Source organism: Cnephaeus nilssonii (genome assembly GCF_951640355.1).
Source record: "Cnephaeus nilssonii genome assembly, chromosome: 20".
NCBI lineage: Eukaryota > Metazoa > Chordata > Mammalia > Chiroptera > Vespertilionidae > Cnephaeus > Cnephaeus nilssonii.
Window position 1 is genome coordinate 6,783,772 of NC_137091.1, and position 17,294 is coordinate 6,801,065.

Below are 17,294 nucleotides of genomic sequence, written 5' to 3' on the forward strand. Positions count from 1 at the left end.
CTCCCTGCAGGGCCATTTCTCTAAAACAGCGTCAGCTTCTTGCTTGGAAATGAGGTCAAACCACAGATTAGCAGCAAGAATGGCGCTGAGGTCCTCACCAGCGCCCACTCCGACCGCAGTGACCCTGCGGCCGCGTCACCCTCCCTGGGCGCAGCGTGGCTCTCCCGCCCGGGCGAGAGCGGAGCGCAGGCCTCGCTCCATCATCTCGCTGTGCCTCCGGTGTGGCTCCTGAGAACAGGATGTGCCCTTACACATGGTGGCTATCGGCATCAGCATCAAACCACACAGCCGCAAAAGCGAAGACAGTCTGCTCAGATGGGATGTGTTACCTAACCTGCGCCCGTATGCAGATTTCCCCGGTGTTGCAATGACATCCTTTATATATATATTTAAAATATATATTTTTATTGATCTCAGAGAGGAAGGGAGACGGAGAGAGAAACATCAATGATGGGAGAGAATCATGGATCGGCTGCCTCCTGCCCGCCCCACACTGGGGGTCAAGCCCACAACCCAGGCCTGTGCCCTGACCGGGTATCGAACCCGGGGCCCTCCAGTCCGCAGGCTGCTGCTCTCTCCACTGAGCCACACCGGCCAGGGCTGCAGTGACATCCTCTGTTTCTCCTGGTGCAGCACGGAACGCAGGCCGTGTGTTGCGTTAGCTGCCACGTCTCTTTCGCGGCCTTTACTGTGGAATGCCCCCCCCCCCCCCGCACCCGCCGTGTCTTCTGTGGTCACGAACACGTCTGCGGTGCGCAGGGCCGTGTTCTGTAGGGTGCTCCTTTGGGCTTGCCTGCTGCTTCCTCAGAGTGGACGGAGGTGACCTGTCGCTGTGGAAACCCCGCGGCCCAAGCCGTGGAGCCCGGTCTGGTGGCCAGAAGGGCATTCTCCCGTGGGAGGCCGAGTGCGCCCTGCCGGGGCCTTCCTGGATTCTCTGAATTTTGGGTCCTGGGCTTCTCTCTCCCGGAAGGACCCAGTTGGGCTTCAGAACTTGCCAGGAGCTCTTTCTTCTCAGCCTGCTCGTCTGCTTCGCTCAGGCTCACCTTCCGCGCAGCCCTCGGGGCCCTGCAGGCAGGGAAGTGGCCAGCCGCAGTGGGAAGCCCCGGGCAGGTCAGGGCACGGCCAGAGCCGCGCTGCCCACACTCCACGCTGTGGAGTGACAGGGAGGGCGGGGAGCGGGAGAGAGGCCGTGTGTGCAAGCCCGGGCCCGGTCCAGATGCCCTCGCCTGCCCCTCTGTCCAGAGCTGGACTGCGTCTCTTCAGGGAGCCAAGGACCCGCCAAGGGCAAGGCCACTTTTCTTAGTTTTCTTGGTCTGAGCGCCCCTGCAGGAGCTGGCAGCCCCCACCTTCCTGCAGAGAAGCTGGGGAAGCCGCTTCTCTGCAGGAAGGTGGGGGCTGCCAGCACTTTGGGGAGAGGGGGCTGTGAAGGGCTTAGGGTAAAGAGCGAGGGAGTCCTATGAGGAAGGCTCTCGGGGGCATAACCCTGATCATTACTGTGGGGTCCTTTTCTCACCCTGTTACTTTCAACCTATTTGTGTCTGTATGGCCACACTCCCCCGTCACTGTGGAAGGCTGATGGGGAACCCATGTCGGAGGGGTCGGGGCGAGGGAGCTGGCTGGGGGCCTGGGGCTGCCTGATGCTTTCCGGGGTGTCCTGGTGTCAGGGAGCCTCTCATCTCTCTGCTGCAGAGTGACAGTGCCCCTCGGCCGCGAGCCCAGGGCTCCGGACCACCACCAGGATGGTGGGCGAAAGCCCCTACCTCATCTCCGACCTGGACAAGCGGAGCCGGCGGCGGAGGTCCTTTGCAGAGAGATATGACCACAGCCTGAAGACCATGATCCCCGTGAGGCCATACGCAAGGTAACCAAGGAGGCGGGGAGGACGGGGAAGGCAGGCCAGGCTTCCAAGAACCGTTTCTGGTCCATCAGAGGAGTGGGCACTGCCCCTGCTCCCCATGCTGTGCCCTATATGCTTGTCCTTCTGTCTCCCCATCCACCCATCCTTCAATCCACCCACCCACCCATCCCATCCATCCACCCTCCAATTGTCCACTCACCCATCTATCTTTCCACCCATCCATCATCCGTCTATCCTTCCATCCACCCATCCTCCCATCCATCCATCCATCCATCCACCCACCCATCCTCCCATCCATCTATCCTCCATTTATCCACTCACCCATCTATCTGTCACCCATCCACCCACTCACCCATCCTCCATTTATCCACTCACCCATCTATCTGTCACCCATCCACCCACCCACCCATCCTCCATTTACCCACTCACCCATCTATCTGTCCACCCACCCATCCTCCATTTATCCACTCACCCATCTATCTGTCCACCCATCCATCATCCATCTATCCTTCCACCCACCCATCCTCCCATCCATCCATCCACCCACCCATCCTCCCATCCATCCATCCTCCAATTGTCCACTCAACCATCTATCTTTCCACTCATCCATCATCCATCTATCCTTCCACCCACCCATCCTCCCATCCATCCATCCACCCACCCACCTATCCTCCCATCCATCCATCCTCCAATTGTCCACTCACCCATCTATCTTTCCACCATCCATCATCCATCCATCTATCCATCCATTCTCCAATTGTCCACTCATCCACCCTTCCTCCAATTGTCCACTCATTCATCCATCCATCTATCCATCCGTGATTCATCCATCCATCCACCCATCCGTCCTCCAATTGTTCACTCACCCATCTATCTGTCCATCCATCCATCCATCCATCCATCATCCGTCTGCCCACACATCCACCCACCCACCCATCAATGCATCCACCATTATTTATTGGTGGAGCCCTCATCCTTGACCCCTCCTGTCCTTGGGTGAGAGGGAGACAACAGCTGATGCTCAGGAGGTGCTCAGCAGCTCCCTGTGACATGTGGGGTTGGCTCCACACAGACACACTAGACTCACACAATCCAAAGAGCAGAGATGCTGGTAACACCCAATAAAACAATTAGGAGGTGATGCCTTTCCAGGACTTCCTGCCTTTGTCTGTAAGGTAACTGCCACAAATGCATGCCACTGGGTTTTTAATAGTGTCTATGTGACAGCCCACTTGCAAAACTCCTGCCAGGGTCACAATCGGCTCCCACGAGCAGGTCCGATCACACGGCTGCTCAGAGGACTGCTGGGCGCCCCCCAGCTGAGCGCGCGGCTGTGGTTATCCCCCTGGTTAGGAATGTACGCCAGGGACGGAGGGCCAGGCCCGGCGTCCTGGAACACGGCACCTCTGTTGTCCTAGGCTGGCACCCAACCCCATGGACGATGCGGGGCTGTTCTCCTTCGCCACGTTCTCCTGGTTCACACCCGTGATGGTGAAAAGCTACCGGCACACTCTGACTGTGGACACTCTGCCCCCGCTGTCGCCGTACGACTCCTCCGACACCAACGCCCAAAGGTGCCAGCACTCCCCTGGGTCACCTCAGGAGGGGAGTGCGCCCGGGAAGGGGACCGGGAGCCCCCCAGTGAGTCTCCATTTCCCAGGCGTGGAAACCGGCCCCATGGGTCCTGGGAACCCCTCTCGGTGGCTGAGACGTGGACCGAGCTGCCTGACTGGGTCCAGTGTCTCGGGAGGTGAGGACTGGGGGAGCTGGTGGGGAGCAAGGACGGCCTGGGAGCTGCGGCCCGAGGCTCAGGCCACGTGGCTGGGTAACCACGTGGCTGCAGGGGCCCTACCTCGGGACAAGAGCGACCAGGATCCCGCTGGGCTCTGTGCTGGGGACCACATCCGGCCGCTGCACGGGGACCTTCTGTCTAAATCTCCTTCTATCGAAAGCGGCACCCTAGTTTTTTAAAAAAATATTTTTATTTATTTCAGAGAGAGGAAGGGAGAGGGAGAGAGAGAGAGAGAGAGAGAGAGAGAGAGAGAGAGAGAGAGAGAAACATCAATGATGAGAGAGAATCATGGACTGGCTGCCTCCTGCATGCCCCACCCTGGGGATGGAACCCACAACCCAGGCATGTGCCCTGACCGGGACTTGAACCGAGACCTCCTGGGTCATAGGTTGACGCTCAACCACTGAGCCACGCTGGCTGGACCAAAGCTATATTCTTTTTTAAAAAAAATATATTTTATTGATTTTTTTTACAGAGAGGAAGGGAGAGGGATAGAGAGTCAGAAACATCGATGAGAGAGAAACATCGACCAGCTGCCTCCTGCACACCCCCTACTGGGGATGTGCCCGCAACCAAGGTACATGCCCTTGGCCGGAATCGAACCTGGGACCCCTCAGTCCATAGGCCGACGCTCTATCCACTGAGCCACACCGGTCAGGGCCAAAGCTATATTCTTGATCCTCGATCCCATTGCTAAATCTCCCCAAACTCCATTCACATCGTTGGCCAATGCAGAAAACTGGGCTCCTTGGTCCCCGCTCCCCGCCTGCGCACTCACATCAGTTCATCAGTAGGCACTGTAGCCCTCTCTCTGCCCATCTTCCCTCACGTCCATTCTCCTCCGCCCAGTGTCAGCGATGCCCACCTGAACACCCCCTTTCTTACCGGGTCTCGCTGCACTTGCCTTTGCTTCCCCGCCACGCACTCCCCCGCAGCCAGAACCAGGTTTAGATATGGAGCCTCATCGTGTCCCGTCGGCTGAAAAGCCCTCAGAAGCACCCTCTGCCTTAGGAGTGAGATTGGAACCCCTTCCCATGAGCTCCGGTCCTCCGGGCCATGCCAGCCCTGCCCCTCCCTCACCACCTGTCACTGTCCTTTCTCGTGTCTGAAATGGACAAACTCCTTTCCACCCCGAGGTTTTCCCCTGGGATTGTGCACAGATGAGGGCGGTGGGGGCAGGGAGTGGGGCCCCTGCTGCAGCCACGTGGTCACCCAGCCACGTGGCCTGAGCCTCGGGCCGCAGCTCCCAGGCCGTCCTTGCTCCCCACCAGCTCCCCCAGTCCTCACCTCCCGAGACACTGGACCCAGTCAGGCACCATGGAGCCCCATGCCAGGCAGCAGCGTGGGTGGTGCCCGGACTTCTCCCCGGCCCCGCCCACCTCCCCGCTGCCCTGTAAGGGGAGGCGGAGTGTCTGTGCGGCTCATCCAGAGCCGCCTCTGCCAGGGGGAGGGTCCTGCGATGCACGCTTTATTTTATTTATTACTTTTTAATCCTCCCCCGAGGATATTTTCCCAATGATTTTTAGGTGGGAGGGGAAAGAGAGAGAGAGAGAGAGAAGAGAGAGATACATCGATTGGTTGCCTCCCACATGAGCCTGGGATGGAGCCTGCAACCGAGGGACATGCCCTTGACCAGAATTGAACCTGGGGTCCTCCAGTCTGCAGACGGGTGCTCTACCCCCTGAGCCACGCTCCCTTTAGAGACTCGCCCTCCAGAGAGGCCCTGAGCAGCAAGCAGACACCGAAGGCCCTGCCCCCTCCTCTTCCCGCGCAGGTTCCGCGTGCTCTGGGACAAGGAGGTGGCGAGGGCGGGCCCCGAGAAGGCCTCCCTGGGCCGCGTGGTCTGGCAGTTCCAGAGGACGCGGGTGCTGATGGACACGGTGGTCAACATCCTGTGCGTCGTCATGGCAGCCATCGGGCCGGTGAGTGGTGCCTTCTGCCTGGTCCCCGGGCTCCGACCGAGGGGGAATGAGCTCCTTTCTCTGACATTGCCATGACCTCTGAGCTCCTGGGGCCGCATTTCCATCAAGCGAATCCTCGCCAAGCACAGCGGCAGCCGCCGAAATTAATTAAAAAGTTTGCCGCCTGGAGCCGGAGTGGGGACATCATGGGGGCCGCCCGCCCGGCCTCCCCAGCGCGCTCTCCTCTCTTCTCCCTCCCACCCGCCCCTCGCTGCTTTGCAGACGGTCCTCATCCACCAGATCCTCCGGCAGACGGAGAGCGCCACCCGGAGCGTCTGGGTGGGCGTCGGCCTGTGCGTGGCCCTCTTTGCCACCGAGTTCACCAAAGTCCTCTTCTGGGCCCTGGCCTGGGCCATCAACTACCGCACGGCGATCCGGCTGAAAGTGGCCGTGTCCACCGTGGTCTTCGAAAACCTGGTGTCCTTCAAGACGCTGACGCGCATCTCCGTGGGCGAGGTGAGCCGGCCGGGGCGGGTCAGGGCCGCGCATCCTGAGCGTGCCGTGGGTCAGACGTGCCTCTGGACGGAGCAGCCGCCTCCCTGTGTCCGGGTCCTGCCCACCGGGCCCCGTCTCCCCGCTGGGTGAGGCGGAGACTCAGCGCACTGAGACATCGGGGAAGGAGGCTCTAGCGGGCTCCTTCACGCTGGAGCATTTGGGGTCTTCTCTGTCTAGTTGGGCAAAGGGGTCCCCTCGTCCCATCGCTTTGACTGACAGTGAGGACACAGAGGCGATACAGAGCCGGCTACAGTCATGGGATCAAACTGATGGACCGATACACCCGGCGATTCCATTGGTGTAGTGTTTGGGGTGCCACAGCCATGATAAAGACTGTGCATGGGGGCTTCAGAGTTGACATTTTCTTCCTTTTTTAAAAAATCAAGAGAGAGAAGAAGGAGGGTAGGAGGGAGGGAGGGAGAGAGAGAGAGAGAGAGAGAGAGAGAGAGAGAGAGAGAGATTGGTTTGCTGTTCCACTTATTGATGAGTCCATAGGTTGATTCTGGCACGTGCCCTGACCAGGATGGACCCGCATGCCTGGCATGCCGGGACAACTCTCTAACCCACGGAGCCCCCCAGCCAGGGCCTGAGTGGACATTTTCTTACGCCCTTAATCATGAGCAACACAGTCCTCACCACGTACACAGGAAAGCCCCTGGTCCCGGGAACCCAGGCGGTGTGAGCATCCTGCGTCCACTAAGAGCGCTGCGGTCTGTGGCTGGGCTGGCCGCCGCCTTCGGCAAAGCAGAGCTTGCAGCGAGGAGCCCCGGCACCCGGGCGGTGCTGCTCCTCTCGCTGGCCTTCTCCTCGCGTTCTCGGTGCACACAGACGGGCCTCTTCAAAGCCGGGCCAGAACAGGGCCCACGGGCTCGCCGTGCCGGTGCCCAATGCCCCACCACTGAGGGGCGTCTCTCCCCTCCGCTCGGACCCTCGGCCTCGGTGACCCCCCTGCCCGGACCCCGGGCTCTCTTTCAGGTGCTCAACGTGCTGTCCAGCGACAGCTGCTCCCTGTTCGAAGCCGCCTTGTTCTGCCCCTTGCCGGCCACCATTCCCATCCTCCTGGTTGTCTGCGCCGTGTTCGCCTTTTTCATCCTGGGGCCCACGGCTCTCATCGGGATATCCGTCTACGTCATCTTCGTCCCCATCCAGGTGACCCTGTCTGCCAGGCCCCGAGGGGTGCCCACAGATGTGCTTCCTTTTCTGGGCACCGTGCCGTCTTTATATATATATATATATATATATATATATATATATATATATATATATATATTGATTTCAGAGAGGAAAGGAGAGGGAGAGGGAGAAGGAGAGGGAGAGGGAGAGAGAGAGAGAAAGAGAGAGGACCATGGATCGGCTGCCTCCTGCACACCTCACACTGGGGATCAAGCCCCTAACCCGGGCCTGTGCCCTGACCGGGAATCGAACCCTGACCTCCTGGTTCACTGAGCCACAGCAGCTGGGCACAGTGTAGTGTTTTTTTAAACTTGAATGTGAATGCCCTGGGGAGGGGGTCGCCGACACCGCCTTTGCATCTGGTGACCCGTGTATTTACATCGCCTGCCCTGGCCCTGGCCCCAGGCGCCCCCAGACCACGCTGGCCCAGTGAGAATGCCGGGCCAGTCCCCGCCCCCGACTCCAGCCTCAGAGGTGGGCGGTGGGGGCGGGGGTGTTCAGGCCAGCTAGGCCCGCACTGCACCCGGAACACAGCGTCGGCACCTTGCCTTCAGGTGTTTATGGCGAAGCTCAACTCGGCTTTCCGAAGGTCAGCGATCTCCATGACGGACAAGCGGGTGCAGACCATGAACGAGTTTGTGACCTGCATCAAGCTGATTAAGATGTATGCCTGGGAGAAGCCCTTCACCCAGACCATCCGAGGTAGGTGGGCGCCGCTGGGGGGACTTGCCCCGTGGCATGGGGTCTTCCCAAGAGCTTCGCAAGGTTCCCGGCGCCGGGCGTTCCAGAAGGGGCCCCCTGAGCAGCCTGCAGGCGCGTCAAAGGGCTCGGGAGCTTTCATCATAGAAGCAGCATCTGCGCTGGTGAGCAGCTCAGCAGGTGGGTACTGTGTGGTTAGCCTTGGCCGAGCGTGTGGGTGCTGGCGCTGACCACTGAGCTCCCTTTCACAGAAACAGCCCACTAAACATGTGAGCAGAAGAGCGGCCTCAAGCTATTTCCTTGACTTAGATTTCTACACACACACAAAAAAACACTCACACACACACTCACACACATGCATAGACACCCTCGCACACTCATAAGCACTCACATGCACACACGCACACCCACACAGACTCATACACACACTCATATGCACACACTCACACTCTCACACACACCCTCACACACACTCATACACATATGCACCCATGTACACACACACGATCTCTCTTACACACACTTGTACACACTCTCACACACACTGACACGCACTGACACACACTCATAAGCACTCACATGCACACATGTATACACACACATAGGCTCATACACACACTCATATCACACGCTCACATACACTTGCACACACACTCATGCACACACACATGCTCATATGCACTCATGTACACACACTCTTACACACGCACCCCCCCCCACACACACACACACAAATCCCTCGGTGCCTGCAGAGCCTCATGGCCCCTGGTGGCCCTCGGGCTGACATGCCTCACGCAGATAGGAGGCTCCACAGGTGCTGCTCTCCTCTAGACGGCACTGAACCCATCTCGACCAAATCTAAATGCAAATCTAACTGCAGGGACATTTACATAATTGCTGACAGAGCCTCAGGTGCTTGGCCGGTTAATGACCTGAGCCACGTTACAGCAGACTCCCCGGATGGATCTACAATTACACTCCCGGCCAGCGTGTAATTGGGCCTGCAGCTGCGTGCTGCGCTTAGGGGTGGCCTCAGAGAAGCCGCTCCCGGGCTGCCCAGGGCAGGGACCCGCTGGGGACGCTCGCTGCCCCGGGGACCCACACTGAGGACCCAGAAAAGCTTCCTCACCCCTGAACTCACTTCAAGATACTGACTTGATTTGAATAAATTTGGTTCCATGTGCCTTGATTCAACCCAACACAGGTCAGGTCAGGTTAAGTCCATACATATTTACCAAGCTGCTACTGTGCGCAAGGCCACGAGACTGCACACATGATCGGCAAGAGGCCCCTGCGTTTAAGATGGAGAGCCTGGCTGGCGTGGCTCCGTGGTTGCGCATCGTCCCCTGCACCAAAAGGTCGTGGCTCGATTTCCAGCAGGGGGCGTGCAGGAGGCAGCCGGTGGATGTTTCACTCTCACATCGATGTTTCTCTCTCCCTCTCACTTCCTCTCTCTCTAAAATTCAATTTTTAAAAAATCTTTAAAAAAAGATGAAGGGTGAGCTAAGCTAAAAAACAGCTCAAAAGAAAGCATGCTGGCTGTCCTCCAGAGCATGTGGGCGCGGCCTGCTGCTCGCCCCAGTCCACACCGGGACTTCGGAGCAGCTGATGCTCTGGTGGCCCTGGCGCCCTCTCACCGAGACACACAGCCCCTCCGGTGCCCCACATGCTCCCCGGGGCTCCTGTGTGCAGCACCCTCACTGCGGCGCTGCCTGGCCCCTGAGGGAGCCCGAGGGTAGGACTCCCCACACCCAGAGGCAGGGTGGGACGTGACCTTGGGAACCCTGTACCACTCCCGGCCGCGGCCAGCACCGAGTTGCCAGCGTTGGCTCAGTGCCCGGACTCTGTGCTTCGTCCATCTGCACCTCGCGGCGGGACCCTTAACCCCTGCGCACGGAGGACGACAGGGGCCGGACATGCAGCTGAGACTCGGGGTCTGTGTTCTGTCTGCAGACATCAGGAAGAGAGAAAGGAAGTTACTGGAGAAAGCGGGCTTTGTCCAGAGCGGGAACTCGGCGCTGGCCCCCATCGCCTCCACCATCGCCATCGTGTCCACGTTCACCTGCCACATCCTGCTGCGGCGCAAGCTCACGGCCCCCGTGGTAAGGACGGCTCCCCCGCCTTCGCCTGCCCCGGCCTTGACCACCCAATGGCGGGGGGCCAGGCTCACAGCGACCCTTCGGGTCCACGGCGGGGCCAGGGGCACAGTTAACGTTGCAACACAACCTGACACTTGGAAACACACACTCAGACCGCACAAGCCACTGCCGGTGGCTTCCTACAGCGGCCCCACGATCTCAGAGCCCCCGCCGAGCGCGAGCAGGGGGAACCTGTATGTTCCCCACACGTATGTTCCCTTCCCTTTGGTTTCTGCCACAGCCCCCCTGGCCGTGGCACCTCGCTGTGGCGGGGCTGGCTTCTCGCCCTAACCGGTGGCGCAGGCCCCGGCGGCAGAGTGGGCTGCGCCTGCACCCGTATGGTCCATGCGTGTGCAGGTGACCCTGTAAGCCCTCCCCTTGGGCAGCCGCTCGGTCCAGGTCGGACCCTGCTCCTCACCTCTGCGTTAGCGCCCCTCTCGGGCAGCCACTCACACAGCCTCGTTCACACCGAGTCCCAGATCCCACACGCGGGAGTCTGCGGGGCTCTCCGGGCGGTGGAGTTGTAGGCCCGAGTCATGAGCTTCTCAGGCCTGGGTTTTGTCATCTGTAAACGGGGCCAGCGTCCCTATGGCTGGGAGGCCGGCCGAGGCGGGAGGAAGCTCCGAGGGAGGTCGGGGCGAAGGCCAGGTGCTGAGGTGTCCTCAGGGGCCTGACGGCCCCGCAGAAACAGAGCCGCCAACAGCCACAGCACGAAGCCACTGTCCGAAGGGAAGTGGTTGGAGGAAAGTCCACAGAAGCAAGAAAGAGAGAAAGGAGAGAAAGAAAGTAAAAAGTATGGGGATGCTCACCGGGGAGGAACGGCACCCAAATCCGGGTTGTGAGGGGAGGTGGGGGTTTGAGAGGCAGGATGCTCTCCAGGGAGCACCCCTGGGGCTGGGGACCCACCCCGCCCTGTGCCTCTCTGGGAGGCGGTTCTCTGGGCCCGTTTCCTCTCTCAATCTCGGGGCTTAGACCCGGCAGGAGCCCAATGGCCTGAGCAGAACGCCCCCCACTATCGTGCGACCTTAGGATCCCCAAACACACAAGCGCATCTCCCCAGCAACACACCAAGCGAGTTCATTTGAAACCAAAGTGAACACCATCCTTCATGCTGTCTAAAAGGACGCTCTAGAAGGACGCTCGGCCGAGACAGGTTCCTGGGCACGGAGCTTGTATTTCTGCAGACGCGGAATCGCTCGCAGCGCGCGCGGCAGGGTCCCATGTAGGGGGTCCGTCTGGCGGCTCGGGCTCTGTCCCCTGAGCCAAGGCCGTGCTTCGGGGGATGGATTCAGGACCAGATGCGGGGAAGGCAGCATCCTCGTCATTCTCCTAACCAACTGCCTAGGGTTTGCTGAGGCCCGCCCGGCCGCGGGGCTCACTCAGCAGCAGGCAGATCATTCCGCACGCGCCCAGGGAAGCTGTCAGTGACTCCTCAGGCGGGCGGGCGGCCAGGGAGATGCTGCCATTAGAAGTTGGACAGACGAGAAGAGGCTCTGAGAGAGGATGGTGCATGCCTGGGCACCCTCCCAGCTGGGAGACTTCTTTCTTTCTTTTCTTTTTCGTTCTTTTGCTCGTGTTTTTTTAAAAACTTGAGTTCTGGCCAGGAGAGACTTCAGAGCCAAGACTCAAACTACAAGAGGACATTTACCTGGAAAGTCACAGCGGTAGCAGAAGGAATTCATAGAAGAAACGGGCTTAGGAAATAAGTGACAGGGCCTTGGGGCTTAGGAGTGAGGGAGGTAAAGGTGAGGCGCCTGGGGCAGGGGGAGGGGGAGGGCTGGGCGTGCTTTGCGGGGGGGGGGGGGGGGGTGCGCGCTGAGTCAGGAGACTTGTCTCTGTGGGTCCATATGGTATTAACAGCCCCCTGCACCAGGCTCGATGAGGAAGGGGCCAGTGGAGGGGAAGTGATATTTGGGGGGGGGGGCAATTGAACAAAGGCTCTCAAACCTGTCCCTGGTGTGTGGGGAGGTGGGGCGTGGAGGCCAGAGGTCAATCCTGAAGCCCGCAGGGGCCGCGCTGGGGCTGTGAGGGTGTGGAGGCGGCTCGAGCCCCAAGGGTAGGTGGGTGCTCCTGAAGCAGCCAGGAGGAGGGAGGATGGGGACACGTGCGTGGCGCTGGAATGAACGGTCCGGGCCAAGCGCCAATGTGGTTTGGGTGGAGATTTCCCAAGGCGTTCAGTGGGCGGCCCTCCTCGGACCCGCCCTCTCGGGACTGGCAGAGGCCAGGGGACACATCCCACCATTTTGGTGAAAATCCAGAAGACAAACATATTGAGATGTTGCTACCCGATCTGCCACCCCGTGGCCTCTGCACCTCGAAATGGAAGAAGTTGTTCCTCTGAGACCCCCAGCTGCGCCGCGGTTCCCCACCTCAGCGAGGCGGCCCTGGGGACGTGTCGGTCCCCAGCCAAGGCCACATGCATCCTGACCCCGGTCCCCCCTGCTCGGCAGGCATTCAGCGTGATCGCCATGTTCAACGTGATGAAGTTCTCCATCGCAATCCTGCCCTTCTCCGTCAAGGCGGCGGCCGAAGCCAGCGTCTCCCTGAGGAGAATGAAGGTATAACTCACGCTGGGTGAGTAGGAAAGAGAGGTCTCCTTTCTGGGTGGGGAGACTCCCAGATAAGGGAAGCTGAGCCCACCCCCTGGAGGGCGGGCCCCTGGCGAGGTGGGCCTGGGAGAAGGCCCCCGGGACGGGGGATGCACACCTGTGGGAGGAGAAGGGCAGGCAGCGTTTCCTGGTGGCCTGCCCTTTAGGGAAAAGGAGATGGAGTCTCTACAGAGACATCACTGAGCCTTCACTCCTGTCCAAGCCATAGGCGTGAGGGGGTTCCGGGAGAGGGGCTGAGTGTGCGCAGAGCCCCCCCGCCCGCCCCCCCCCCCCCGCATGGCCTGTCTGGCTTGTGCTACAAGCGGTGGGTGATGGGAGTGATGGGGGCACCCTATTTACCCACCACTTAGTCAAAGACTGACTGTGTGCTTCCCACACACAAGGCATTGTGGGAAATGCAAAGTCATAGAAGAGAGAGTCTTGACTGGTGTAGTGTAGGACGAGGTACCCAGTACCTGCCGTACATGTGAGGGAATGCGTGGCGCACAGGAAAGGCAGATGCGGTGGTTCTGACGTTGAGGTGAGGACAGGAAAAGGAGGGGGCGTTCCGGTCAAGAGAGCAGCAGGCTCACCGTCGGTGTGGCTCAGTGGTTGGGCTTAACCCATGAATCATGAGGTCACCAGGTCACCAGATCAATTCCTGGTCAGGGCACCAAAGAGAGAAGAGAGACAGAGCGAGAGCGAGAGCAAGAGCGAGAGCGAGGGCGCGAGAGAGAGCAGCAGGCCCACATATCTGCAAACGGATGGAAAGACCTTACTCACTGCAGCCAGAGGCCACCTGTGCATGCTCAGTGTCCATATCCCTCTCTCCCTCACCGTCCACACCTGCCCCCGAGGGCCCTGCTGACCCACCTCCTGGCCACGTATTCCCTTATTTAAAAGCCACCGTGTGTGAGACTGTCTAGAAGGCACACTGTTGGATGATCCCTTTTTGACCCAAAGACAAGAATGGATGCCGTCACGTGACCTGTGTGTGTGATGAGGCCAGATGTCTCAGACCAGAGGGCACTCCTCTCTTTTGACTCCTTCCGGCCCCCGGGCCCTCACCTTCACTCGATGCCTCATCACCTCGTCGGCACGATCGCAGGGACCAGCGCCTCCCCCGACACTGTCCTCCTCACTCCCAGGCACACGGCACCAGGTCCCAGAGCTGTTCCAATGTCGGTCATCTCTCTGATCACTGATGTTCTCTCTCTCTCTCTCTCTCCCTCTCCCTTTTTCCTCTGAAATCAATAAAAAAAATATATTTTTTAAAAAGCTGCTACTTGGGCTTGAGGGTGAAATGCAGCTGGGAGGGGTGACCCACACAGGCCTGGTGGTTAAAGAGCCATCGTCCTTGCCCTGATTGGTTTGGCTCAGTAGATAGAGCGTCGGCCTGCGCACTCAAGGGCCCCGGGTTCGATTCCGGTCAAGGGCATGTGTCTTGGTTGCGGGTACATACCTGATGGGGAGTGTGCAGGAGGCAGCTGATCGATGTTTCTCTCTCATCGATGTTTCTAACTCTATCCCTCTCCCTTCCTCTCTGTAAAAAAATCAATAAAAAAAAAATATATATATATATATATAAAAGAGCCACCATCCTCTGTGTCGGGGCCAGGGGACCCCTTTTGCTGCAGGTCCTCCTTGGGAGCAGCCTCAGACGCCCTCCCCGGACGTCCTGGGTAGAACCGCCGAGACTGTGTGCTTGGGGGTGGCTAGAAGGTGTATTGGGGTGATTCTTGCCAATGGATGACGTCTACCCAGTTGATTTTGTTTCTTTAATCTTAGAGAATTCTCATAGCTACGAGCCCCCCATCCTACATCACCCAACCAGAAGGCCCAGACACTGTCTTGCTTTTAGCAAATGCCACCCTGACGTGGGCGCAAGAAGCCGGCCGGGAAAGCGACAGCGACGTAAAGAAAGCGGAGAAGCGGAAAAAGCGCCTTCTCGAGAAACAGAGGTCGGAGGCGTACAGTCTGAGTGCCTCGGCCCCGGGCGCCGCGGGCCCGGAGGACCGGAGCGGCGGCGGCAAGTCGGTGCTGCACAACATCAGCTTCGTGGTGAGAAAGGTGGGTCCGGTCTCCAGGCTGGCCTGTCCCTCCGCGCTGCGTCACACGGCCGCGCCCTCTCCAGGCCTCCTGGCTTTCAGGTTGGGCTGGAGGCGGGGCGGGATGTCTCTAACCGGGCTGCGTTCTTCCCTGAATTTTTGTCGCTATTGTTTCTTGGTTTGTTTTATTAATCCTCACCTGAGGATATTTTTTTCCATTGAATTTGAGAGAGCGGAAGGGAGGGGGAGAGACAGAGCGGCACATTGATGTGAGAGAGACACAGCCGTTGGTTGCCTCCTGCATGCACCCCAGGGATCAAACCTGCAACCCAGGTACGTGCCCTTGACAGGAAACGAACCGGCGACCTGTCAGTCCGTAGGCCGACACTCTTACCCCTGAGCCAAACCGGCCACGGCACTTCCCCAAAGGTTAAAACTATGGACCCGAACAACGGAGACCTCTCTCCGAGCTGAGGGAAGTGGCGGCTATGTCAGTGCCGATCGTCAAGCCCATGTCAACGTGGCCTACACCGTCCACCAGGGGGTCGGGACTAGCTTCCGTAAGCGTTCTCAGACGCGCTCTTAATTTGACACGGAGCACAGGGCAGACCACAACAGCTGACATTCATGAGCAGGGACATAGTTAGCTCCTTTGACCACCTGCTCGTCCTGCGAGGGAGGCGCCGTGGCTACCCCGGCTTCATGGTCAGGAGCCTGAGGCACAGGAAGTTAAAGCACTCGCCCAGTGCGAGACCCGGGCATCGCCCCAAGCGCCTGGCCGGGGTCTGCCCTTCGCCGCCCTGCCGTGCTGCTCTGCTTAAAAGCAAAACGCAAGCCACCCACACACAGCCAGTATCGGAGCCAGCCAGGGCCTGGGGGCTGCTGCCCGCCCACAGTTCACAGGACAGGGTCTAATTTTATTTTATTTTATTTTACTTTACTATTTTATTTTATTTTTAACAAGTGAATCATCAGAAGCCCAGGCCTTGTGGGCTTTCTCCGAAGACAGGGAGGAAGGTAAAGGCTGGGGCTCTGTCCACCCCCAACGAGCATCCACCTGGGTTAGATTTCCTCTCCTGGAGCTTGGGCACAGAACAAGCCTCGGGTCCAGGGCGTGTGTCCCGGGCCCGTGCGAGGCTGCTCCACACCAGTGCCCGCAGCTGGCATCCCCAGGCCCTCCAGGCGCCCCCGCACGGCGCGAGGGGAGGCACTTCACTAACACTCGGGTCCCTGCATCCTCCCCGCTGAGTCCGGCTGGGTCTGAGGTTGCACCGCCACCACCTGGAGCCACCCGTGGTCCCCACCTGCACGGTGTGGGGGCGGCACCTTTGTCCCCAGGCCCTGTAAGAACAGGGGGACGACAGTCTCTTTCCTGTTTCTCTGCAGGGGAAGGTCCTGGGGATTTGCGGGAACATTGGAAGCGGCAAGAGCTCCCTCATCGCAGCTCTGCTGGGCCAGGTGAGCGGTGCGGGGCGCTGGGAGGGTGGACCCCGCAATGTCAGGTCCGCTGCTGCTGTGTGCTGGGTCCATGAGAACAGCTGCCCCTGCAGCCGGGCACAGAGTTCATGATCGTGTTCGTGAGGCTGATGTGCTTGGCAGCCAGCAGCCGGACCCACGGCCGCCTCTTCCAGAACGTTCCTGCCTGGCCCCCTGCAGGTGTCTGACGTCAAAGCCCTCGGCCTGCACGGTCGGGCTCTGCAGCCCGTGGATGAGAGAGTGTCCCCCTCTCGCACCCTCAGGACTAAAACTCCCGGGAGAAGGGCCGCAGGCGTCCAATGGGCCCGGGAGCCATGGGCGGGTCAGCTCTGAGGGTCCCGGTTCTGTGCCTGCAGATGCAGCTGCAGCAGGGGGTGGTGGCGGTCAGCGGGACCCTGGCCTACGTGTCCCAGCAGGCGTGGATCTTCCACGGGAGCGTGCGGGAGAACATCCTGTTCGGAGCCAAGTACGACCACCAAAGGTAACGCTAACTCAGGGCAGGCGGCATCCGTGTTCGGGACCCTCCGCTGCAGGAGCCGATCGGACCCGGACAGACGGGCGCTGGTGGTCCCCTTCCTGACCCGAGTTCAGGAGGCGCCCTCTGCAGACCTGGTCGCCCTCCAGGACACGCGGAAGGGGCGCTGGGCTCCCGGGTCTGTGTCCGCCCGTGTTGTCCGGCTGCAGGAAGGCCCATCTGGCCGTTCTGCATTGGGCCAAGGACCCACAACGTGGCTTGAAGTCTCGAGCAGCCCTGAGCCAGGCCCTGGCTGCTGGGCCACGGGACCCGCTGCTGTTGGTGTCCCACAATGGCCGAACGGAATGAACGCGACCTTTGTGTCCTGACTGCAGACACCTGGGCCCCTGCCTCCCAGCTCTGCTTTCCCCGGGTTCTTCACCGAGTTTGGGGAGTTGCCGGTCCAGTCTCTCATGACTTCCAGAACCACCCATGTAGGGGGATCCTGACGGGAATCCCCATCTCTTACCCAGGAAGAGCAGAGGCCCCGAGAGGAGTGCTGACCTGCCCAAAGTCAGAGCTGTTGACGAGCAGAGCGGAGGCTTGAGGCCC

At 59.9% G+C, this 17,294-nt stretch overlaps 1 protein-coding gene across 1 annotated transcript; it reads left to right on the forward strand.

Annotated features, from left to right (window-relative positions):
- Positions 1–1,739: 1,739 nt before the first annotated feature.
- Positions 1,740–16,713, forward strand: LOC307115832 (ATP-binding cassette sub-family C member 12-like; the record flags this gene model as incomplete). Its single annotated transcript, XM_079799310.1, has 11 exons — positions 1,740–1,861; positions 3,277–3,432; positions 5,425–5,572; positions 5,834–6,067; positions 7,082–7,255; positions 7,834–7,981; positions 9,932–10,080; positions 12,567–12,674; positions 14,493–14,774; positions 16,139–16,210; positions 16,585–16,713. The coding sequence occupies 11 exons, from the start codon at positions 1,740–1,742 to the stop codon at positions 16,711–16,713; spliced, it is 1,722 nt and encodes a 573-aa protein (XP_079655436.1).
- Positions 16,714–17,294: the final 581 nt, after the last annotated feature.